Source organism: Bacillus rossius, chromosome 2 (genome assembly GCF_032445375.1).
Source record: "Bacillus rossius redtenbacheri isolate Brsri chromosome 2, Brsri_v3, whole genome shotgun sequence".
NCBI classification, from domain to species: Eukaryota; Metazoa; Arthropoda; class Insecta; order Phasmatodea; family Bacillidae; genus Bacillus; species Bacillus rossius.
In genome coordinates this window covers 20,494,057-20,519,511 of record NC_086331.1, presented here as the reverse complement: position 1 = coordinate 20,519,511, position 25,455 = coordinate 20,494,057, and the positions used below count along the sequence as shown (strand labels likewise).

At 34.8% G+C, this 25,455-nt stretch overlaps 1 protein-coding gene across 2 annotated transcripts in view; it reads right to left on the bottom strand.

Moving 5' to 3' along the window:
• Window positions 1-2,628: 2,628 nt before the first annotated feature.
• LOC134529154 (protein Malvolio) overlaps window positions 2,629-25,455 on the bottom strand; it is a 62,171-nt gene continuing 39,344 nt past the window's right edge. Inside the window, exons 12-14 of one of the 2 annotated variants that reach the window (XM_063362932.1) lie at window positions 23,116-23,183; window positions 6,443-6,547; window positions 2,629-4,473 (exon numbers count right to left, since the gene is read on the bottom strand). In XM_063362932.1, coding sequence (XP_063219002.1) covers window positions 6,478-6,547; window positions 23,116-23,183 — 138 coding nt within the window. In that variant the 3' untranslated portion in view covers window positions 2,629-4,473; window positions 6,443-6,477. Of the gene's footprint in view, window positions 4,474-6,442; window positions 6,548-13,893; window positions 14,249-23,115; window positions 23,184-25,455 lie in introns of those variants that run through there. The other variant, XM_063362933.1, reaches the window with a different exon arrangement.

Here is a 25,455-nt window from a genome sequence, read left to right as displayed (position 1 = left end):
GAACGACTGTTCAGCTTGCAAGAGAGGCTTGGAGGTAGAAGATACAAACACCCGAGGTGGTGTTTGCAACGCGGTGTGCAAAAAGAAAAGAGTGAAAGGGTAGACAGTGGTGGACAAACAAGGACAATTAATCTAGTGATGTCAATTTAGACTCCAGTGATATATGTAAATGTTTTGTCAGACTTTAGACTTAGATTTAATGAGTAATCAAGCAAGATAATGAAACAGACTTGTATAAATATTGGTAATAAATTAAGACCCACTGTGTAGCGCGTGCCACTCTGGATTTCTAAATTGGTTTTTTTAAACGACTATTTAATATCAATTTTAGCAATATGTTCGATTTGGTTAAGTTTTCATTTTGGTGAATAAGCAGCACATTTGTAAAATAATTTACTGTTGGTAAAGTTGGTACTAATTTAAATCTAGTGAATTTTAGAATTTTTAGTAATTTAACTTTTTTATGGCTGTTTTAATTTTAATGCTTTCATTCGCATAAAAGCTTACGTTAAAATATAATAAGAAAAGGACTTGCATGTTTAAAAGACTTGAACCCACTCGCACAGTGACATTGCGAGAGCTGGTGAGGACAGGCGGAGTGTCTGGCCGTGGGCGAGCGGAGCAGTGTGTGTTCCTCCTTGTAGGCCTGCCTCATTCAGAGAAAAATGAATTTGCGGTAGCAAAATGTGTGCATCGTGCGGAAGATGTTTTGGCGAGCTACTGAGGCACGGTGATGGAAGATCGCTGCCCTCTTTGAAATGAGTTTTTGTGGGAACTCATTTTGATTCCACGTGTTAGCAAGGGCAAGTTTTCGCAGGGCGAAAACAAGGTTTGGCAATTTAGTCTGGTTCGCCTTGGATCTACGAACATTGAAAAACCAAGTAAGTGTCATCGTCCAACTTTGTACAACCCTGCCGCACCTACATCAAGGCGCTACTACTGTGCGCTTCACATTAGACCACCAGTGACAGTACTGTGCCATCATCAAGCAGCAAGTTTCATTAACACAGACTTAACACATACAAAAAAATTTCATCATGCCCGAAAAACTTAAATACTTATTTGAAGAGTTTAATAAACTTTGCGAATAGCCCCCTCCCTGCCAGACGTCACAAAAATTGCTTGGACTATATTGCTGGCTAAAACACAAAGAATGGAAACCCGGGTCAAATGGTTTTTTGATAAATTTTTTAATTGAGCTTAAGTAAGAATTTTTGTAATGTATTATGTATGCTATGGCAAGTACTTGCAGCAGTGTATTACCCTGTTTTATCGCATAATTGTCGCACCCATATTTTATGGAGTCAAAATTTGGATTTAAAAAAAACTCTCGCGTAAATGTCGCATGGTGTTTTTGGTCCCACTATTAGATTCCAAGCGCTTTGTGTAGGTATCTTTTCCATATGAAATGATGTATTTTAAAGTAGAAATCTAATATTCATTCATACATTACGACTTACTTATTTAATTAACGGAAATACGAAGTTGTCTGATGTGTAAATTTTATGTTAAAGACGTTTTTAAACGTTATAACCTTTATCTGTTCGTCTGCGTCGCTGCGGTGTACCGCTTATAAAAATGTAGCCAGGTCTAGTTAGCATCATTAATGTTTGGTTATGTTATTTTCCGTATAGAGCGCGCACACATAGTCGAATATTGATATCTCGCCGAATCATGCAACGCGCGCTCTCTGTCGAGTGCCGAGTTAACTACATTTGATAGCCCGCACTCTTTCGTGGTGTGTACTACGATGATAGTTACGCGTTAATTCACGTCACAGATTCAAGTGGCTTGTGTTCAGGTCACAGATTTTGTTTTTCTATTTAAAGTTGAAGAAAGAGTTTTGTTGCATTAGGTACTTATTAATATAAATTGTTTGGCATGCTCTTGTATACTCCACTTTTTTTTAAATAAATGTACTTTTTGTTTTATGGATAACTTTACCTAACAAAAAAAATTTTTTTTTCCACATAAATGTCGCACCCCTACTTTTCAAACTTGATTTTAGTATAAAATGTGTGATGATTATGCGATAAAACATTGTAAGGTTCTCAGTACATCAAAATGATTTTGAAGCCATTTAATAGTTTTTGTAAGTTGGCTAAATAATGTAAGTCATCATGGTATTATTTTATAACTATGGTATTACAGCCATATGCTATTATTTACTTATTGTACCTAATCACTTCACTGGAATGTTTAAACTTTTCTGTATTCCCTGATGATAGTTTTTTTTAAAAACATTAAAATTCGCCATCTAAATATAAGGAAGCTTACTTTCATTTGTCTCATTTGTCTCCTTTGTCAACCTTTTCTGCTATTTACTATTTTTTTGATTTTAAGGACATTACTCGATAGGATCATCAACTGTAGAATTACGTGTGAGTTACGTAATTGGCACATTTTAATTTTGAATTTATTGGAAATATTTAAGGCTGCTCCCAGTCGAGTGTCCAAATGGTCATGCTTCACTCCCGTGGTGCAGAGTGATTGCGACAAAACTGACGTCGAGCAAACAAATCCTTCGACCTGTTATTTCCCACCTGTAATACTATTTTGTTTAGTTTCACCAAGACACTAACTGGGACACCACATAGTAAAATGCTAAAATGATTGATAAAAAAACCATTTCACCAAACAATGTTGTTTTATTACACATATGCAATAGATTAAATATATTCAAAAATATAATTTCACATTCTTAGTGACTTTTTAAAGAAGTTCATAGAACATTAACAACACATCAATTCAACAACAAAAAAAAAACACTTAAAATTGATATGTACAATGTAGCAATAATTATTGGACGGCTAGGAAAAATTCAATAAGAAAGTACATAAATCTTATATCACAAGAACATCACTTTTTAGAAATAAACAATTTAAAATATTCTCGTATCCTGTAATCTATTGCAATGATTTAATTCCAAATGGAATGCTATATTTTTAACAAACTAAATTCTCATTTACATGCACATACTCTAATTTTTTTTAGTTACCCAGAAAATAATTACTATACACAATTTAACATAGTAAAAATTATATCAACAACTTCAACAATCAAACAATCTCAAAAAAATTAAGTACAAAAATAGCAGATAAACATAGCACCAATTTTGTACCAATCATAACATAACATTAAAAACCCTTAATGACTTTTGATTTGTTGCACTATACATACAGATAAAATAATTTTGCATTTATATTTTATTAAGTAATTTTTTATAAATAAATTTTACATTAATAATAAGGCCAATGCAATTTTTCATGATGAAAAGTGGCTACACAAAAATAATATCATAAGTCCTTGAAATTGACTTTTGTCTTAAGCAATAAAGATTAGTTTTATTTACAAATGCTAACATGTACTTTTCTGTGGATGAATTGTACTGACTGTGTCAAGTACAGAGATTTTTATGCTCCAACACACTTGATCAAAAACTAGTATTTTAAAACTTGCAAAAATTTAGGTAATGTATGTTACATATATAAATTCACTTCTGTGAACTTTGGACCTTTTATGCAAACCCAAAAATCCTATTAAGCAAATGACACGTCATTATTTTCTAGTTACTTACTATTATCATCAATTCATTTTGAATTCATTTTGATTAAAAAATAACAGGTCTTCAAATCTAGTTTAAAAGTTGAAATAAAATCTCACTCGTGGAAATTATTTGCAAGTGAACTCACATTGTGAACTTAAGAGTATTTAAGAGACCTTGCATGTAGAAATTGACCAAAGCCATTGAGAACAGTACTAATCTGCATAGCATTTCTGATAACAGCATGTTTAATATTGCAGCTACTATAATGAAAATCCAATAAATACTTCCAATAATACACGTCATTAGTGACAAAACCTCTAGTCAGGCCAGGAACTAATAAAATGTTCCTAGGTGTTAAAATATAGAAACTTTGTATTCATATTTGTGTAACCGTATGATGATAATAATTTACACTGCATTTCTGACACTAAGAAACACACCAGCTTTGGTAAATTAAAAATAGACTATGTAGAAAATTTAAGATATAACTATTTGTCTTGACAAAAGTTTTATTGGATAGATAACAATATTTATTCAGACTCCTTAAATCAGTTACCCACAAGATTAATTATGTCACGTGTACTGTTTGCATAGCCAGGACTTTTTTCTTGTGTTTAGGCTGGATGAGGGGAAATAAACATAGTACCTAAGTGCTGTAATAGGGCTGGACATTATTACAAAGCTTTCAGTAATACACATGAAAGAACACCTTTACAAGTCAAACACAAATACTTAATTTGACTTTAAAAGGTGCTGCCAACATTTTAAACCCATGTGCCATACATAGTTATAATCTTACACGAATAAATAAACGAGTATTAATGTGATAAATATTTTAAAAATAATGCAGTCTTCACATAAAATGCTATGCTGATCCCATTTGTTGCAGACCACTGGAAAAGCGAGTATCAGTCCAAAGTAGAAACCTGTAAAAGTTTTCATGATAAACAATCACAAACTTACATTTTGTTCACACGTTCAAAGTTCTTAAATACAAATCTCATATTTATTTGCATTGTAAACTGACGTACTTACTGAGGGTTAATTATGTGTTGGTCAATGTATTATAAATATAATATGTATCTGGATTTCCTAAAATCTATGAACACCCCCAATCCCCACAACGGGAGAAGCAGCCAACAACTTGACTCATAAATTTAAAATCTAAATAAATAGTTATTGTTATTACTGAAATTAAGGGCTCTTAAGCCAAAAAAAAAAAGGTAAAGCCACTATAATTAATTCAGGCAAGTGTGCCATTTAATACTAGGTAAATATAGAGTAAATTTAGTTTAAAAATTTTTTAGGACAGTTTTGGAGCAGAGGTGATGTTACCCCCACCACCATGCCATAGCTACTAACCTAGGACGGACGTGCATTCTGTCGGGGCCTACATTTTTTAACTTCACTTATTGCCATTCTGGTAACTATTAGCCATTCTCAAAAAATCTTTCTTTAACTACCCCACGTGACCCAGGGTCATTTACGGTGCAGGGCTTATCCCGGCCACTTAAACTTCACTCTGCCACGCGACAGCACCACCGAGTTTTAACTTATGGCACTGGCGGCCTCCAGGACTATTGAGGGTGCATACATCTGCCAGGAGCACTCAACGCAATTAAAGTCATTAACGTACAGTCACTCCGGACATCCGAGCCCAGCCCTCTAGTTGAATTCCTGAACTTGTGGTACTGGCAGACTCCAGCAACAAACCACCATAAAGAGACTGCAGCTAGCACCTGCATGCTTTAAGTGTAATTTGCTTCCTTCATATGAAGGGCCTTGCATGTCCAGATGTGCCACTTCTGTGAGAGCGTATGTGAATAAAAGTAACGTGTCTTGCAATGTAGCCTTTGTTTTATATGAGTTTTCCCCTGGCAGGGCCACGGAACCAGCATACTAAGCTGACTAGGAACAGTGCATCAGTGTAGCTGCCAGCTTTAAACCAGTAATATATGCTTCAGCCTACGAGTCTAGTGAACCACACTGGGGCCGACGATCCATGACATCTTTCGGTCAGACTTTACGAGCTAGCCTGGCTTGTCCTTGGACATTTCCTCCTAAGAGCCAATCCAGTAAAACACTAGACCCACCCTGAGTGTCAAGCACACAGTCTCAGGTGATGGCATAATCGATCAAATTGCAAATTCTCTCTTTTTTTGCTTAACAGGTGGAAAAATTGTCAGCTATGTGTTTTTATTTGATCAAGATGAAATTGCCATCTACTTCACACTATATTGAGGTTTTAAAGCTGTAATAATGTCGAAACTTGCATACATTTTTAATAATAATGTTAATCTATATGCAAGGTGTCACAGTATTCTAGAGTTAATAATTCAATGTAGTGTGAAGTAGATGGCTATTTCATCATCATCAAATAAGAACACACATTTGAAAATTTTGCCACCTGTTAATTTTACTTTTCAAATGCTAACTCTGTAAGAGCAAATGCAATCATGCTTTATTCAGCATTTAAAAACACAAATAACAAACAATTTTTTACCATATTTTAAAACCATAATTTAGAATGAGTTTCATGACCTATGGCTGCCTTCTAACTAGGCCACTATAACAGGGAACAGTGCATAAAATAATTTCCTTTAAATACTGCTCAAGCTTTCTAAATAAAGTCTGCTTTTGATAAAACTTTAAGAACTTTATCATGTTTGTAAACTAGATTATTTTCCTTTTAGAGTAAAATAGAAAAACTGGTGTTTTAATGACTATTTTAGGTACTGTTCTTGCACACAGTCATTACACCAGTTTAAGGAACATGCTATTCGATAAAACAATAGGACCACCACTTAGGGCCTTATACATGCATGTTTCTGATAAATATAATGCATGTCAGTCCCAAGCCTTATACATAGATGATCTTAATGAAAACTCCCTTACCTAAAACAGTAGCCAAAGCTTCATGAACAAGCTGATTAAAATTTCTCAACATGTGTCCGGGCTTCATGTGGTAAGTCTTCTTGTATTGTAAAGGTCGAGACAGCACTGAAATGTTAAGTAAGAAATATGTCAATGTTTGTGTAAAATGCTATAACAAAATATTTTTTAATACTTTCAATAACTTTGTGCAAATTAAATTAAAATGGAATGCTAAGTTTGATTCCTTAAGTTAGCAGTTGACACTTTATATACAGAGTGAAATAAAATTTTCTAGACAAACCTTAGTGTGAATATTTTCATTTGCACACCCCGATTGTAAATGTAAAGACACAACACAGCAGATGTCAATATGTCATTCAGGGTTACCTTCCAGAACAGTTTCACTCATTTAATAGTCAAGCATGTTGTCTTAAAGTTCACCAGGCAACACAAGTGATTCCATGGTTGTAGCATTTATACCAAATAAATCCTTCAGCAAACACTGCATTCAACTTCTGGAAAGAGTGCTTGCAATAGGGCAGCTACACAGCGTGCTTTTGCCAAAAAGGTTTCTGGAGTCCAGGTGTTCCACAACATTCAACATTTTAATCACTTGACATGCGACTGTCGGGTATTCATACCAGTTCACATTGCGGAACTGCTATGCCTACCTGGGCACACATGTGGTGTGAGGAGCTTCCAAAGGAATCATGCAATTTGAAAACGGTTCAAGATATCCAAGTGATGTTTTTTACGAAAAGCACTTACGAATAAGCTGAGGGCGGATAAGAAGTTCTTTTTCCATATTGCGGTTTTAAACTGTGTTTTTAGAAGTGTGAAAATGGCTCAAACGAGTGCTTTCAGAACAATTTTTAGGCATGAAACATCCGGTACAGATTTTTGAAAGCACTCGGCGGCTTTGCATTACAGCTTTATCTTCATTTCTTCGCCATACAATGTTATGGTCACCACTCAAACCTCATAGTTGGCCTATGCATAACGAGAAAACTGCGCACTAGTTCACAGCCTAGTGCTTAGAGGTGATACTGAACTAGAAGGACCAGGGAGCACTGCACTCACTAACACAAACACAACCCTGACATGGCAGGTCCCTGAGAGCTCAGTCTCACTCACTGAGTTGGTTAGTTAATTTCCTTCTCATTTCTAATTTTCAGGGTTTTTCGAGTGAGTTAATTCCCTTACCTCTCAAATTTTATATTTTGTCTCGAATTTTGGCAAAATATGTTTGCTAAATATTTTTGAGTAGTGGTTAAGAAGTCATGCAAGTGTTCATAATTACGAACACTTGCATGACCTTTAAAGGCTCAAAAATAACTTAGTAAATATCTGGTGAGAAAATTTGTCATCCATCAACAAATGCAAGGAAGGTATAGGAATAAATTTATAGGATAAGCCCTCAAATAATAGCAATGACAAGAAAATGAAATAACCAACTTGGCGTGTGATGCAGAGCCTTAAGGCTAGCTGGAGCAGCAGAGACCATCCGAGACCAGGTGCCATTTCAAAACATCTTAAGATATATGAGAGTCACCAGTTTTGAACAGATTTAAACAAATGTCAGAACGCTAGTACTGTTCTCATTTTTTGCCAATAAAAACACTAGCCATCACTAGAGCAAGAGATGCTGCCCTAAACACTCCTGAGCTTATAGCTATCTAACTAGCACAAATGCTCCAGCCAGCAGTACCCTTATGACTCCCGGTGGATTGTGGATTGTACGGCAACCAACATGACTTAACTTTTAAACAGCATGTGTGTGTCATTAAACAGTTAACTGCTGTTCTGGTGGCATCGGAGCAACAAGGGTTGCCTAACTTCCAAGTATAGCACGAAAAAGAGGTCTCGGTCACATTGATACATTACTCTTCCAATCTGGGGTTTGCCAATAAAAATTAACATTTACATTCTGTATTTTCTTTGAATTAAACACTTTGAAAATTGTTAGGGTAATATATCCTTTTGAAGAACCTTTTAACTATATCCCTGCCTATTTAATAATACGAGCTACTAAGAAATAATCTAATTAAGACTAATCCCCAATAGCAAACAGCTTGAGAATTATTATTTTAACAAGCACTATTTTACTGTGTTCCATCAATGATTAAGTTTACAAATGACTGGTACATTGCTAATACATACTGACCTTTTTTCATGTTCCTGGTGTACAGCTTTAAGATAAATTATGCTTGAAGCTTACAACTAAAGGCCATAATTGGGCAAGGAAACATGGTGCTTAATGCACTTGAATGGTAAACAATCAAATAATGTTTAGCACCACTTTGTCTTTATATCTTGTAGTCAGGATATTCAACAAAGGTATGGTCCATAAATTACATAGAGCCTGATATTTTTTTTTTCATTTTGTTCTACTTTTATGTGAAATGATCATCCCTGTCACACATGAAGCATTAAGTTCCACAAAAAAAGTTGTTTACGTAACTTTCTGGCTGCTTAAAGGAAAGTCAACATGACATGCATACATTCATCACCAGTACTACTACACATTCCTTCAAATAGGTTAAATAAATAACAATACTAAATAACATTGTAGCTCAACAAAAATCACTGCCAATCTAAGTAAAGACTATAAATCTTACACAGACACAAACCATACACTTCATCAATTTAGTGACAGCTGGTTTAATTTTTGGTGACAATAGGTTCACTCGCCTAAAAACCATGTATAATAAATAATGCAGACTTTTTTCCACGGAATACTCAGAAGAAATGTTTAAATTGAAGAAGGCTGTAAAAATATATATAAAATCATGTAAATGAAATGCTTAATGAAAAATTTGCATGAATACATTAGTATGATATTAATACTGAAATGTTCCAGGTAACAAGTTCAGTTTAAAAAAATTTAGTCGTACTCAAAAGAGTGCTAAGACTTGGGACGTTTGGAGTCGGCGATTGAGTAAAGCTACCAAGAAATTGCACGTGTTATTAAACGTTGGGTCACAGAAGTTTTGTGGAATGTGAAATACACAGACTAATATTTTCCTACAGCTCAAAATAGAGCAAATATACTGCCAGACACTGATCTTGAGCACTGTAATAATGATGTGAGAGTAGTGAGTGTTGAGCTTGAAGAACTACCCTACTGAAAGCCCCAAAGAAGGTTGGATACCTTCTTTTGTCACCTTTGCTGGATCAGTGTCATGGTGATGAGTCCATAATGCCAAACGTTGTGTGTGGTGACCAAGAAACACATTAGTAGTAGAAATGGTGAGGTGATTATGCAGTTGTTTGCCAATCTCTTCCATGTCATGGAGGTGAAGGTATAACACTATGAACAGTCCTGAATTCGGGAAGGAAATTTTCCACAAGCCAAAACTTCCCAGCTTGGCCAGGAATCAAACCTAGAAGTCCTGACCACTAGAACACTGCGGTTGATCAATATTATCCAGTATCCTAAGTCTGCTCGAATCTTACAAGGAACCCTCCATCTTTTCTTTACTACTAAGTCAGATGAGCTGCTACCACACCTTATGTGTGATGTAACTTTTTTTTTTTTACAATTTGAATCAATATTCCATTTTTGGGTAAAATCTCCAAATTTTTATTCCTGAAGCCAACCGTCATAGCAAAGATGCCATATTGACAGTGATGCAGCTATTTCACATCACATGAAGAACTAGTGAATACATTCAATATACATTAGGTTAAGCCAGTCACAGCCCTGCTGTATTTTCATGCCTTAAGAACCATATTTTTTGTAGTTGATGTGTACAGCAGGGGTGTAGCAAGGACCTCGTTTTGTGGGGGGAAATTTTGGCATTGTTTGCTAATGAGTTATAATAGCACCTAATGTTGTTTTAGACCATTATCCTAAGCATTACTGTTTTTACAACTAATTTATGACAACATGAATTATAAAAAATAAATATTAGAAGTGTGACTGCAAAATTAAAACTACCTCTTCAGCAGAATCTCCTCACACCTGGCTATTCCCCTTGTATTCATGGCTTTCAAAATGTCTAATATAAGTAATCTGACAAACTAAAGAAAAACAATAAGCAGGTTTGAAAATCCTATTGACTGATATTATTAACAGTTGTCCAATAAACCTATACTTGAAGCTTTCATAACTTGAGTGCTCGGAGAGACACAACCATAGCCACAGATACTTTCATACAACATTTACAATTTCATCTTCTTTTAATTTTCTTGTGGTTATAAAATTAAAATAACAATAATAATAATAATACACATGTCCAATACAATTTATATTTTAAAATGTTTTTCCACCGTCTTTGTAAAGTAACAATCACTTTACAAATGAGCAATTAAAAAAGAGACAAACATGCAGGAAAAAAATTAACAAAAAAAGTGGCACTAGTTAATTACTCAATGTAATATTTTCTGCTTACAGATATGACAATCTGCATCATAAATTATTTCTGAGCTAAAGGTACTGAAATAGTAACAGGTACAAAGAAACAGAAGCTAATTTCTATTTGAATTTTGTGAATTTTACCAACTGCTTGCAGCTAATTTTGAGGGGAATTGAAGACACCAATACCATACAGTAAACCGAAAGATTACTACAAGAGAAACACATAATAAAGGTGCAAAAATAAAGTTAGATAAGTCCCCAACAGACGGACAGAAAAAACTTGTTCCATATTCCTGAGAAAGTTAAGCAATGCAGATCTTAGTAGTAAGAAAAATTCTGTGCACAGATTACAGTTTTGCTTTAATACAGTAAACCCTACCCAAAAATTAATGTTTTGGCAAATCCATGTTTTACAAAACACTGTTTGAATGGTGAACAGACACAAACATTGAATATTGATTGGTAAACTTCAAGGTTTGTGGTCAAGTAAATCAATTTGATGCCACCAATATTTTTGAAAAAATTACATAATGTAATTTGGAACTTCGGGAAAGTGATAATGTTGCTAATGTGCTAATGTGTTTCATCAAAATATATTATATTATGAACATATCTAAAAATTATTAAATACTAATTTTATTTATAAACTTATTAACTAGAAGGCATTTAATAAATATATTCTATTTTATTCCAAATAGGCAAATGGTTTAAATTCTTAATGAATATTTTAGAATATTTTTTTATGAATGATAAAAAATACAAACTTTTTGTCATACACTGCTTTTTGAAACAAAGAATAATTTGCTTTTAGGAGCTTGAATAAAGTGCTATAATGCATTTGCCAATCACAAAAATCAGACCTAGAAGTTGAAAAAATTTAAATAAGAATATTCATCAAGATTGGTTCACTGGAAGAAAAGTTAATTTGGACACACACATTCATGTGCAAGGTCACATGCAAGCATGCTCACACATACACACAAACACACACACTCATAAATATACACATACACTTCAAACCAAAATAGTACAAACACACACATACTGAGATACAGACATGAAAATGGACTAAAATACAAGTTATTGTAACCTAAACAAAAAATAATATCATTATTTTATTATAATTTTTCTGTTCATTAAACAAAATTAAAACTAAACAAATAAAATAATAAACTACCTACTGAAATATTGTTTAATAATATCTGCTTTTCTATTTGTATCTACTTATGATTTCACCTTATTTCCATTTATATTTAAGCCCTCAGTCAGAATGTTAATGGCCTCCCCTTAAGTCAGAGAGCTTAGAAGGAGACAGCTTATAAATTCACGTATCCTAAAAACACCCATGTCCAAGGTCAGACTCAAACCCATGACCCAGAGTATTAGTGTTACGTATGCTGATCTCCAAGGCTGGCAGGAAATTATTGAGCACCATAAAATATATGTTTTCATTTTTTAAACTATGATCAGGTACAACAACTTGCTGTTTACAAGGAAAGTACTGAACACTATCATAACCTTGAAATTGTTTACACTATCATGGATCTGCATTCCACACAGTGGGAGCATTTACTGTACTAGCAGAGAAAAATAGATCAATTATAAACAATACCAAACATTATATGTTCACTAAAGGAGAATAAAAAGCATTACTATACCACATGTACAAACACAAAGCTTATTATACACATGCTTCTCAGAAGAAGAACGATCACAAAGCAACAGGTTTTTACAATCATTACAAATGCACAAGAACAAATACACAATAATATGTTGCTACAATGATAGAGACATAAGCACACTTGCCCCTCAAAGTAACTATTTATTAATTATGTTTTTAATACGTTAACTCCAATTGTACAGTAGCAAATTAAGAATTATTCACTCCGCCTCTGTTTTCGTCAAAACCTGCCCAAAAGCCACCACAAGCTAAGTACTGTGCATCAGTTGATAGACTTAATGTTACGTTTAAAAAGCAGTTACCCAACTTTCACCTTAAAACAACACAATTCGGTACTTATTTATTCATAATGTAAAAATCAAGAAAATAAGGCAGGTGTATTATAAAAAAAATTCCATTACAAGGAATAAAATGGGATAACAATGGCAATAAAATGACACTTATGACTAAACAAAATGCTGTGTGTTAGCTCATTGGTTGTTCACGTCCTTCCCTAAATACTAAGCCCAACTCAAAATTTAAAAACAAATTAACTCCGCTTACACCTAATCAGTCTTCAAAAGTTCAGTAATTGTTTAATACATCACAAAAGTCAGTGGCATCTCTGGTGGGAAATGCCAAAAGCTTTCCCGTCAGCTTACCTCAAACTGTCCATTAAACAACACAGCTTGCAACACCCATACAAAGAAACATGAGAATGCAATAGGGTATCAGCACATAAATATCACATGTTGCTTCAAATAAATATCCTGTCACCTGTATCACACAACAAATTAGCATACAACATACCGAAAAATAGTTCCAGCCTCACAGATGAGTGTACTTGTACCTGAATTATTATCTATCACAGAAATACCTTTTTGTGCTGTGTGAGTAACTAGTTTATAAAAGATAGAAAGGATTGTTTTAGGCGAGCAGTAAACTGACACATTTTGCATGTTGTGTCTTGCAGTATCGAATGTGGGAGGTGTGAGCTAAAATAAAAAGCATTTTAAATGGCTGTATGCCAGTTTCTATTAGAATTTAGCAATAATAGTACTTCAAGACCTTCACACATGCGAGGCTAAAACAGCATTTGTAACTATCAAGTGTTATGACTGACAGTTATAAAATCGGCAAACATGATATCTGGGAGGTACGAAACTGATGTAATCACTAGACTATCAAGATAATAAAATTTTATGTTAATAGAAAAAAAACACTTTTACGCATATATTTTTTCATTGATTATTTAAATACTGAAATTATCTTAAAGATATAGTTCCTTATCTCAACAAATGTGTGTTAGCAACCTGATAACGTGATTAGAAATTAAATTAACTATAGTCACATAAAGCCATAGATATTTTTTTTTTTTTTGCAATTTAGAATGCTGTTCTGGCATGTTCTGGCATGTTCTGGCATATGCTGTTCTATGCATATATTTAGATATTTTTTTAATGTTTTGAAATTACTTTAATACTTATTGAAGGAATTAAAGGGGCAAGTGTACTTAGTCTACTCAGGAGTTTGCACCAGTCAAAATTTACATATAAAATTAATGATGCCACAAATGCAGAAAATTTTAAAATAAATACATGCTTTGTTCTAAAAGTTTTAAAAATATATACAGAAAAAATTGTCACATTTGTAATTTGAATTATAATTTTGATATATCAGAATATGATGTCATTAGCATTTTATTCTACTGCAACAATTATCAGTAGAAAACGTATATACTCCTGTAGCTTATATGAAGATATGACTGTCACGATAACCATCACCACTATCAGATGAAGAATCAAAACTGAAAGAGAAATCATATAACATATCAATTATAAATCAAAATAAAACAAAACACATTAAAGCCACAGTACTACTAAAACCAGAAAGAATTTACATAATTATAGCTGCCTCTTTTAAGAAACTAAATTTATTTGTTTTTAAAATTTATTCAACTTTAGCATTGTATATTGTTCAGAGAAAAACAGATGGACATGCATTCCAGCCATACTGAGATTTATTAATGCACTTTTATATTTCTACAAATATCCCTAGATTGGGTAGCTCAAGACTGGAGGTGAAATAGTGCTTTCTTCAGTTATAGATAACTGTCTAGAATCTAGAACCTGGGGTGTATAATGTAGGGGGGTAATGGAGGGGAGGGGAAATCCCCTCCAAAATAACAGGAAATTATAAAAAAAAAATCATCATTCTCACCAACAAAATGAAAGAATTTGAAAGAAAACAGATGTTCTACTTCCCCCCCCCCCCCCCCCCCCCAACCAAAACTCTATGTACGATCCTGTCTAGAACTTAAATATTTTTATACTTGATTTTAGTACTGAAGAAATATTTTCATACTTGATTTCTAGTACTGAAGAAATATTTTACTGGAAACACTATTCAATCTTGAATACAGGATGTCTAAAATGAAATGTTGGGGAACAATAAGTGTATAAGAAAAACCTTTCCAATCTTAGGGGAATTTTCCCCAGAAGTAGGTTAAAGAGAAGATTCAAATGTGATGTAAATATATAGAGTAGCACATATGTACTGTAATTGTGGAATAATTAGTTTATGAACATGCATTGGAATGAATTTATATTTGAACCATCATTTTGCTGATACAGACACAGAAAATTACCTGCAAAGATAGAAAAAAACTGACATTCACAAATCTTGATAGTTTTGTAACAATTTATTTTTGTGATTACTGTAAAATTACTGACAATTTACAGTTTTAAAAACTAATTCTCTTCAAAATGAACTTTTGATTTAATTTTCACCACCTCCATTGTGTTTTTTTTTAAATTATGAGACATGTCTCAATAACATAGTATTTAAGTCATGTGTACTTTCATTTGATTTAATTTAATGGAGGTTTACTAGCTTTTGAAGGGCTGCCGTGTGCAAAATGTAGGAGTGGACTGTAACTGTGCAACATTTGGTGGCGTGCTAAGAGTGTGTGTGCATGCAGACCTCTGGTCAGCTGACGGGGCACAGACGGGGCCTTGTGTGTGAGCAGTCGACAAGAGAAGTGGTGAGACCAGAGGACGGGCTTGCGGTCTGAGGGAGGATGCCAAGAGGAACTGTGGTGCCAAACATCAGGGGCGCACCACAAGGGACTGAGTAGGCGAGTTACTGCGGGCCGCGATTTGTGGAGCAGTGCCATGAGATTCCGATAGAGTTGACGCAACTGATGACACAATTCACGAGGCTAAGTCTACGAGACACGCAGCAGGAGCTGACAGAGCGAGCAATCGAGCGGAAGCCATGCGGACGCAAAACGTTTTCTCCGAGTCTCCACAAAAGGAGACTGCATATACAACCAACCCACTGCACAAATATACAAGAGGTGCGACAATGTTAACTACTCTTGAGGATTCATTCCGCCAATCCGCAACTAGGTTAACCTTAGACAGCTGACCTTGGAAATGGTGGGTATGGTTTTTCCTTATAGGGTAATGTTCGTTGTATTGGTTGGTTGGCCCAAGGAATTGCGTTCCTCTGTTTCACCCTTTGTACAGAAAGGTATCTGCACTGTCTAACTAGTCCATTGTCCTGACCGGTAGTGTCTCGCGGTGACTCGCCAAAAAATAATGAAGCATAAAGGGAGAGACAATCTAAAGCTCGCTGGTCCAGGTTGGTCGCAAATCAACCTTTTTTCGGTAAATGTTAACTAGAAATTGTTTTAGACAGCGAGCGTCTGCACTGACCCATGGCGACCAAAAATTTTCATGCAGCAATCGCCCCAGTGGCCTTGTGCTCTGGTTTGTACTGTACCCTCCCCCACGTGTTCTCATTGGTACCCTAGAATGGTACTGTAGCAAAAGAAAATAAACCTGGAAACGGGCTAGGCAACAAACGACTACGTAAAACTACCAATCCACAGGCAAACACAAGAGTGAGCACATAAAATTATATTATTAACACACACTGTATGGAAGGTGTGTTAATGTGTATCATAATTAGTATAACCAACAAATAAAAACACTAAGTTCACTGGTCACTAAGTTGCTATTTATTCTAAATACAAATTTTTTTAGTTTTTTTGTTTTTTGTTTTGGTAGTCACAGGCAGAAAACCATTAGTTAAATAACTTTTATATATTTCAATTTAGATAATAATAAAGAACAAATTAAGTTTGGATTTAATAATAATGGGTGAAGCACAACTGAATTTTTGAGATCAAGTTAAAAAAATAAATAACAAAGGTTTCAATATCCAGCCATTATTATTATATATAAATAGGCTATTACACAACAGAAATGTACATTTTGGTTTTCAAACAATAAATTACATAATAAGTGCCCACTGCATAGATAACTTTTTTGGCAGAAAGTTCAATGTGGAGAAAGTCCAGAACTGCTGATTGAATAACTTACGCACTATGGATAAAATTTACATTTTTATAGTAGTCTATTCTGGCTGCTGGCACTCTGGGGATGTAGTTTGGGGCTATCCTGCCGAAATGATGCCCCCCCCCCCCCCACCCATGCGGCAACAGAGTAATTTAGAAGGCTAAGAAGAGGCAGTTGGTAGTTGAGGGCTGAATCCAAACTTGATTGAAGAAACGAAAGACTTGACCACAGTTAAGTGGGACCCCACACTGCATACACTAAGGTTACACAATGAAGGCAGATTATTGAGGTCCATGGAAGAAGTTAAATGAGCCAAGGGAAAACGCAAAAATAGTAAATAAGAGAAAAAAGGACGGCGCTGGAGTTTCACTTACCACAGTGAGGAAGGCCCGAAAATCAGCACAAGAAGTCAGTGCGACCGCTGTCACGGAAGAAACTCATGTCTAGAGCAACCCAAACTAAAGTTTCTACGACACTACATGATTTCAGATAGCACTCCTCGTACAGAGGGAAACTATCCTGAATCTAGGGCAGCCACATCCTAGTATCACCCAGAGTTTTCGATAACTGGGCCCCAGACCTACAGAGAGACGTCGTGACAGTCCAGAAATTCGGACAATGGTCAGGCGTAGACTGTCTCCGGACAAGTGGTAGTCTGCATAGTTAAAGAGGCCAGAAGGAAAAAAAGAGGGTGGGGCTCTAACGGAGGTTGGGAGGAGAAAAACTCATACAATTAGCCAGTAGGCCAGGGAGGAAAGCGGACATAAAATTAAAAAGACAGAAAGACAAAGTGTTCGCGCACATGTTTAGTAGACGACGGCGCCGACATAGTGTGCAGAGGCGGGCTGGTGAGGCATACTGCCTAGGCTGAAAGATCCAGAAGGTGCTGTGCTCTGGCGGGTGGTACAGAAATTACCTGCACTTAGTGCGCCAGGCGTCAGAGAGTTGGCATCCAAGTGGTCGCCTGAGAGCAGACATGGGAGGGGACATGGAGTTGGGCCGGACTCCAGGTCAGAGCTCTGGGCACCCGGTTCTAGGAAGCACAGCGAAAAACCAAGGGGGCAAGAGGTACGGGGGAAAGCTGGCGTAGTGGCAACTTGGCGAAACTGGCCTCACTGGCGAGCCCTGGCCATGGCGAACAAACCTTCGCACCTGACTGAAGATGCCGACTTCAGCCGACATCTTAGAAAGTGACAAGTGCAGTAACTCCGAGAACGAGTCTCGGCCGGGGCACGGTGGGCAAGAGAAATTACATCTGAAGTTGTGCTCATGAGTGAGGGGAAATCGATGAGCCTTGCTGACCTAACAAGACTGCTGTATCATTCGCCTGAGGTGCTCGGAACACAAACGGTAACCAGCCCGGCAAAGTTTAAGTTGTAGAGTACAGTAAGGAAAGAAATTTAAATTGGCAAGGCAAATAAGATCAAAAAATATATATATAAAATTAAGGAAAAACCTTGAATTGTGCCAAGAGGAACTGATTCACGGCACAGTACCAGCTACAAATGTAGTTGGGGAATTTTACAGAAAGTTTTTTTTTATTTATCATCTTCCTAAAATATGTTGGACAGCAAATTCTCACAAAAATGAACTTAGTGTAATCACGTGTGCTGGAGTTGTTTTGGACTGTATGAGGGTATGTATTTTTTTCAAGCATTGGTAACAAAAATAAATTTGAAATCAAAATACACACAACAAATTAATTTTCTTTAAACACCTTACCGGAAACCAATACTAAAGAAGTAACTGTAAAATTTCAGTGACATGTTTTTATTGAATATCAACAGTATCAAATCCTTAAGTGTGTTATGAATTGTGACTATTCTGGGTAGCCCGGCTAGGCCAACTTGGAATGGCACGAGGTAAAAGTGAATTACTACACATACATTTTATGATTGAATTAACAAAATTTGGTTGGAAAAAATATTTAAAAATTAAAACAAAAAATGTTGAATCTGCAACTTTGTCACTAAGGGCCTACTCATGTTTTTGTAAACACATTTTCAAACCACTTTTTTTCAAACTATGCACTTTTCTATTTCTAGTATTTTTAGTGAAAAATATAGTGACTCCACAGTCAAATTATTTAACAATGTTGTTTCCTAAACTTTTAGGCAACTCTGTGACCATATAATGTTTACAAAATATTAGAACTTAAAACTACCATAAAACTCATTCTTAAAACATGCTACGACATGTCTGAAGAGTTAGAAAATATGGGTGCAAAAGTTTTTTACTTATTGCTGATTTTAGTCTCAGTATACTCAAGCAATACTTAGTAGGTTAATGTGAGATACTAAACTGGAGAAGTCATAATATCCCAAACCAATCCTGAACATGGCAGAAAAGTTGAGAGGTGGTATGGTTATGTTACTAAGTACGGCATTCTAATACTTAGCTATTGAAGCAATTGCTATATTTCCTATATTAACATGTGATATTTAACTATAAAAAAAATTATAGCCCTTACTGAAAAGAATAATATTCTTAACACCTGTCTTAATGTGCTTGAAAAAGGTAACGGTGTTCCAAGTAGTAAATTATGAATTATAGCTAACTTTGGTCTGAGCTCTTACAGTATCATACTGAATTAATTGAACAAACAAATGATTGAATAATATTAAGTATCTAAGCACAAAATATCTTACAATAGGATGAAATTTTTTTTCTGGTTATAAAATTGTTTTTACAAAAGCATTACATTGGTATAAGTTTTTAATATTTTGCAGTGTTTTATATACGTATTTCCCGATATCTTTCACATATGTATGTCACACAAAATAGCTTGATTATAAAAGATAATATGCATTTGTATATTAACATAAAAGGGACCAGGTTTAGTTGTAGTATGTTGTAATCTCCCAAATAACCCCACAAAGAAGTAATTTTCATTGAGTTCTTTTAACAATTAGACGATCATGCAGTTACATGGTTAGTAGTTACAGAAGTAATTATACAAATTTGGCAAAATAATATAAGGCAAACATCATAATCTTGTGCTTTAACTTCACAGATAGTGTAATTTTTATTCTTTGAATAATTTTCTTACATCTCGGTAAGAGATAATAACTGATAGATCACATATCTAAAAAGTAAATGACTGGATGTTTTCACAAAGTACTTCAAACAAACGTGATATCAAAATCATGAAAATAACCTCTTAAGATCAAAGTATTTTTAAAAGTCAACATTTATGGAGTGAGCACTTCTTCACAAGTTGTCTGATGCTGCACTGCACTTAACATCACCATTCTTACAGTAAATGTAATTTAAACTTAAAAGAAATTGGAAATGATGTTGACACCACTAATTAATAGAAAAAAAGCAGCTAGTAGAATAATTTAAATTAGAACAAAAATTTTCACAATCCATTTAAGCTGAATTTTCTGTGTAATGACTTAAGCATCAATATTACATGCATTATACTATTTTAAACTAAAACAATCCTCTATTTGTCAGAACTAATGCAAGCCTAATTGCAACTAACTACACACAGCCAGAAAAAACATGCATGACCAAACTAACTACAATATACAGACAAAATTTCGACAAAATAAGTGGTCAAAAAAGCTTCCCAAGAATGGTATACATCTTTGAGGATGGAGTTGATAAACTTTTTTATTGCAAATAATCAAAAAAACTATTAAATATGTAACACTGAGCATTTGGATTATGTTTAACTGAATGAAGTTATAAACACTGCAAATTTTTTCTTTTAAATAATTTGAAAAAATTTACAAAAATATGTGGAAAATAAAGATGTTACTCCAAATTGTTGCAATAAAATAATTTTGTAACAGTGACAAAATTCACGGTGGTTGTAGAACTTCATTCAACTAAACATAATTTAGACAGTGTTCCATCTTAAATACTTTCTCTATTATTTGCAATAAACAAAATTTGTTCAGCTCCAACTTCAAAAACGTATACCAGCCTTGGGAAGCAATTTAGACCATACGTCGTATGGACGTTTTCAACTTATTTTGTTGTGGTGAACCTGCAGCTGAAGTTTGTTTGTAGAATTCAGACTCATCCTACATACATAAAACATAGGTGTCCATACCCAAATTACATTTTAGAAAAAGGCTTTTCTACCTGTTAAATATAATAAGCCATACCTAGTCTTTAGTATTAATTTTTCTGAACTGAAATGTTCTCCATTACTTTCCAAAATGATGGTTGTTTCTATTTGTTTACTACATCCCAAAAATAATTGTTTACCCATTTATCACACTTTTAACTATTGTTGGGAATAACAGGTACATCAAAGTTATCATTTTTTTGTGTTTGAAAATTAAACTAGAATGACTATATATATTAGAGAATGCAGTTAAACCAATCTTAGTTTACAATCACTTCTAATTTTTAGTTTTATAATGTCAATGCTGTACTGTACATTAATAACATAAATTATTTTATGTGCAGTGTTAACTAGTTATTTGATTTTGGAACTTACGTTCTATGCTGAATCTAGATAGTTTCTACCTAAAAATGACTTATATTTTGTTTACAAACTGTCTGAAAGTTTCCATTCACACAATTATAATATTTCAACATTTCAAACTACTTTAAGTGTTTAAATGATGGATTTATATATTTCCAATTCTTTCATAATTTTTGGCAATGGTTGTACATTGAATGTATTCATAACTCGCCTTTGTGTGTGTAAAGCAACCACAGCGCACAATTCAAACAGCTACATCAGACATGCTTTATGGCTTTAAGCCTTCTGCCGCACTAAGTAGGACGTAAGCAGGTACTCTTAGTCGCGAAATTAGCTGATTTAGCGTCTTTCCAATCTCTAATGGCATCTTCTATTTATGTTATGCCATTTGATTAGCATTTTTTATCTACTTTAAATTGGTATTCATTTCAGTCATTCTATAAAACTATAAAAACACATAAAAGTATAATTTTCAAACATTTAAATCACAGAATTATACACACTTATCAGCAACACTTAAGAAAGATACTTCTATTAGGATTTTTTGTTTTGTTTGAATTCTGAAAAAATTAACACACTGTACTTTCTGTGGGATCAAAAACCATTTCTAAAATACCTTGTCATGTTGAAGAGTGTTTTAGCAGTGCACTGACCCAGGATGAAAGTAACATTGGCCAACCCAACAACATTGCCTCGTGATCACCTTCTTCCCATCTGCCCACACTAAAGTGACTGACTGCTCGCACAAGTGTCCCTCTAGTTGGCTCTGTGGACAGCTTCTGGCCGGTGAGCCACGGGTATCTGGTTCAATTCCCAGCCAGGTGGGGAATTTTTCACTTTCACAAAATTTCCTTCCTGGGTTCAGAATTAGGTGGTGAGTTGTTCTTCACTTCAACCAGAACCACAGCACTATCACCTCATCAAGTCTGCCCGTTACACCATGGCAATCTCCCAGTGTTTATGGCTGGTCACGATCCAGCCGAGCAAGCTTAATATTTCCATCCAATTCCTTAGTTGCAGGAGAGCCGAATATTATGTTTGCATGAACTAAAGCCGAGGGTGAACATAAAATGATTAAGAACACCAAACTGGGATTCTCCAAGAATGAGCATTGATGCCACAGTGGTGGCAATTATGCCAGTAAAGAAGGCACAAACTAACAAAGTCTTGTCCACTGAGCCATTAGCTTGATATCTTATTCATATTCGTAACACAAATAAAGCTAACAGACTGTTCCCACATCAAATGTGAATCAAGCATCCTTAAATTAGTTTAAAATACAAAACTTACCTGTTCAGAATGTTTTGCAACACTGTTTCTAAATTTCTTATTGTGTACTGAGTGTGGTGAGAGTGACTTTGCCATTTTTCAATTTCAAGAGATAAAACCAATTTGGCAAACACCAAACAGCTTACAATTGCCCTACGATTCTTTGTCTTTTTTTTTATCGGCATTTCTATTATGCCGACAATAATTAAGTATCCTTTAGGCCAGCAGTTCCCAAAAGGTGTATCGAAACCCTGGGGTTCCGTGGCAAGGTCACAGGGGTTCCGCGAGTCAGGAGAATGTCATATAAAGCAGGCACAATTACTATCAAATAACTTTCTTTGAAGGAGTTGGGGTTCCATCAAAAGAAAAGTCCACCATAGGGTTCCCTGGCTGAAAAAAATCGGGAACCACTGCTACAGGCAATATACTGATATCCAAATTAATGAAGCTGATAATATTGGAGGTATAGCATTTGCAGTTGATGCTATGTAAATTTGCTCATTTACACAGCACACTGTTACTTCAGTTTGAGAACTGATTTCATGCAAAACAAATAATTTCACTAAAAAGGATAACATTTGCAAGTTATTACCTTACCTTCCATAGTTCTGAGTGTTGAGGCCGAACTCGGGTGAGGATGAACACATTATATATCTGGATACGAGCTGTAAAAACAATTAACATCCTATTAGCAATAAGCTAAAGAAATATATAATTAGTTAACTTAATTGGCTTTAGGTAGAGTATTTCAAACAATGATAACACAGCAAAAAACTCTTTTAAACTTACTTAGCATATTCATGTGAGTCTAAGGTATTGATTCTACATTTTCTAAGTTAACTTAAGAATCTAAACTACACTTAAATTTAAGTATAGTAGAACTTCGTTAACTCAGATCAATTGTGGCTGAAGCCGATAATCTGGGTTAGCTGGAGAATTTGAGAAACATAATATAAGAGAACATATGTGCTTACAGAACATGTTCTTTACATTGTGCCTCTGAATCATTTTTGGTAATACAGAGATCCTAAATAAGGGACTGACTTCAACACGATTCTACTTTACCACAGATCTATGAACAATATGAATGCCAATGTCAATGCAAGTTTATTAAGAAGATAATTCACCCTCCCTATGCTGCCTTTCATTTTTGTGCACAGACTACACTCAACCTTGGAAACATCCAATCTTTGCTCCCACCTGCCCCTACCCCCCTCCTTCCCCGGCCTGAGCATGGCCAGTGCTAGTTTTGTCTTGCTTATCTTGAGACCACTCTAACTGCTTTCACCTCTACTCATCAGAACTGGCTCGTAATACTTGACATCACTGACTCATGCACCATGTCACTATTGTAACCATGCTCAATTATTAATTTGATGGCTTCAACCCTAAATGTAGACATGTTGCATGCCTGGTGAATTCTGAAATAGACATGAGCCAACATCATAGACTAAACTAGCCAAGACACAATCAAATGTGCATCCATGATCACCAGTATATTATCTTAAAGTGACAGTTGACATGTTACTGTCTCTTATGCCAACATCCTATATTATACCACCAAAACTGAATAAAAAGCTTTATTTATATTTATCTCAAATTTTGTCAAGTTTGCCTCCAAATGTAAAATGCAGTCAGTTGTAAGAAGCACTCCATTTGCATGGCTCAAAAAGTCACAAAAATAGATGTATATTGAAACTAAAGAAAACACTTAAAGTAAAATCTTACAGTTCCTTGACCTATAACTCTTTTAAATGTACTAACTAAACAACTGTTTTCATGGAATATTTATACAATAGTCTATCATTCAAAAGCTACTTCTATCAGTAGCACTCTTAATTCTTCAACAATGCATGTCTAGCAATTCTCAAATTGTAACTTATTCTGACTTAATTGAGCTCACATAAAAATTAATTTCCTTAGTAAAAGGCCCATAATAACTTCGCAAAAATTTATTTCAAAGTAACTGATGAGCAAATTAATGAAAATATATTTTAATAGTAAATAACATTTCCTAAACAGAAGTGGCAACACAAATATGTTGTGACCACAATCCTCAAAAAGTATGCTATGTATGTATTCTACTGACGCACATACCAGTGGAACTGCTGGACTGTGAATCCACAGATTGGATCCTGCATGATCTTCATGACCAGCTTGTGAAGAAATATTAACACTAGTTAATGTTAAACATTAAATGAATGCAAACACCTTAAATCTACTGATATCTATAATTTATTTCACAGACCCTCCCCATCAATTTAATATATAATTATTAGGGGCAGGCATTTTTCGCGAATAAATCTGAATGCCTATTAGACTGCAAAAAGGTATACCCGCACCAGCGGTTTCTTCCTTGTGATTGGCGGCCGTCTGCGAGAGGAGTAGTTGCCTTATTTGGCTGAGCCACTCAGGACGCATTTGGTTCCGCAATGAATTAATGTGATTGGTGTTTTAACAATCGTCATGTACCTGAAAGAAACTCACCCAATCACGAAACACAGACGATGCTACAGTGTTTTATCTTTCAGCTAGTCTTGGAATCTTTTCGCGAAATATGCATGGCCCTAATAATTATTATTATTATTATTGAAGCAAGTGGACTTTTTCGGGTTACTTTTACTGATTTTACTTCGTTCAGTCATGCACTACATCTATCTCAACTCATTCCTTCCCCAGATTGCTTGTTTGTCACAGGACAGTTCCATGGGTCAGGCAGCTGGTTCAATGTACTGCCAACCTTATATTAACTTATTCCTGCTAACCCTGTTTCACACATGGGCAGCATAAAAAATTTTTATTTGTGAATACAAAATGTACGTCATCAAATGCCAAAAATGTGTACTACTCAATTCAATAACTTAAGAATATAAAACAAATTATACACAATACTTGATACATACAAATTATGGTAGATTTTGTTTACAGCATTCATCA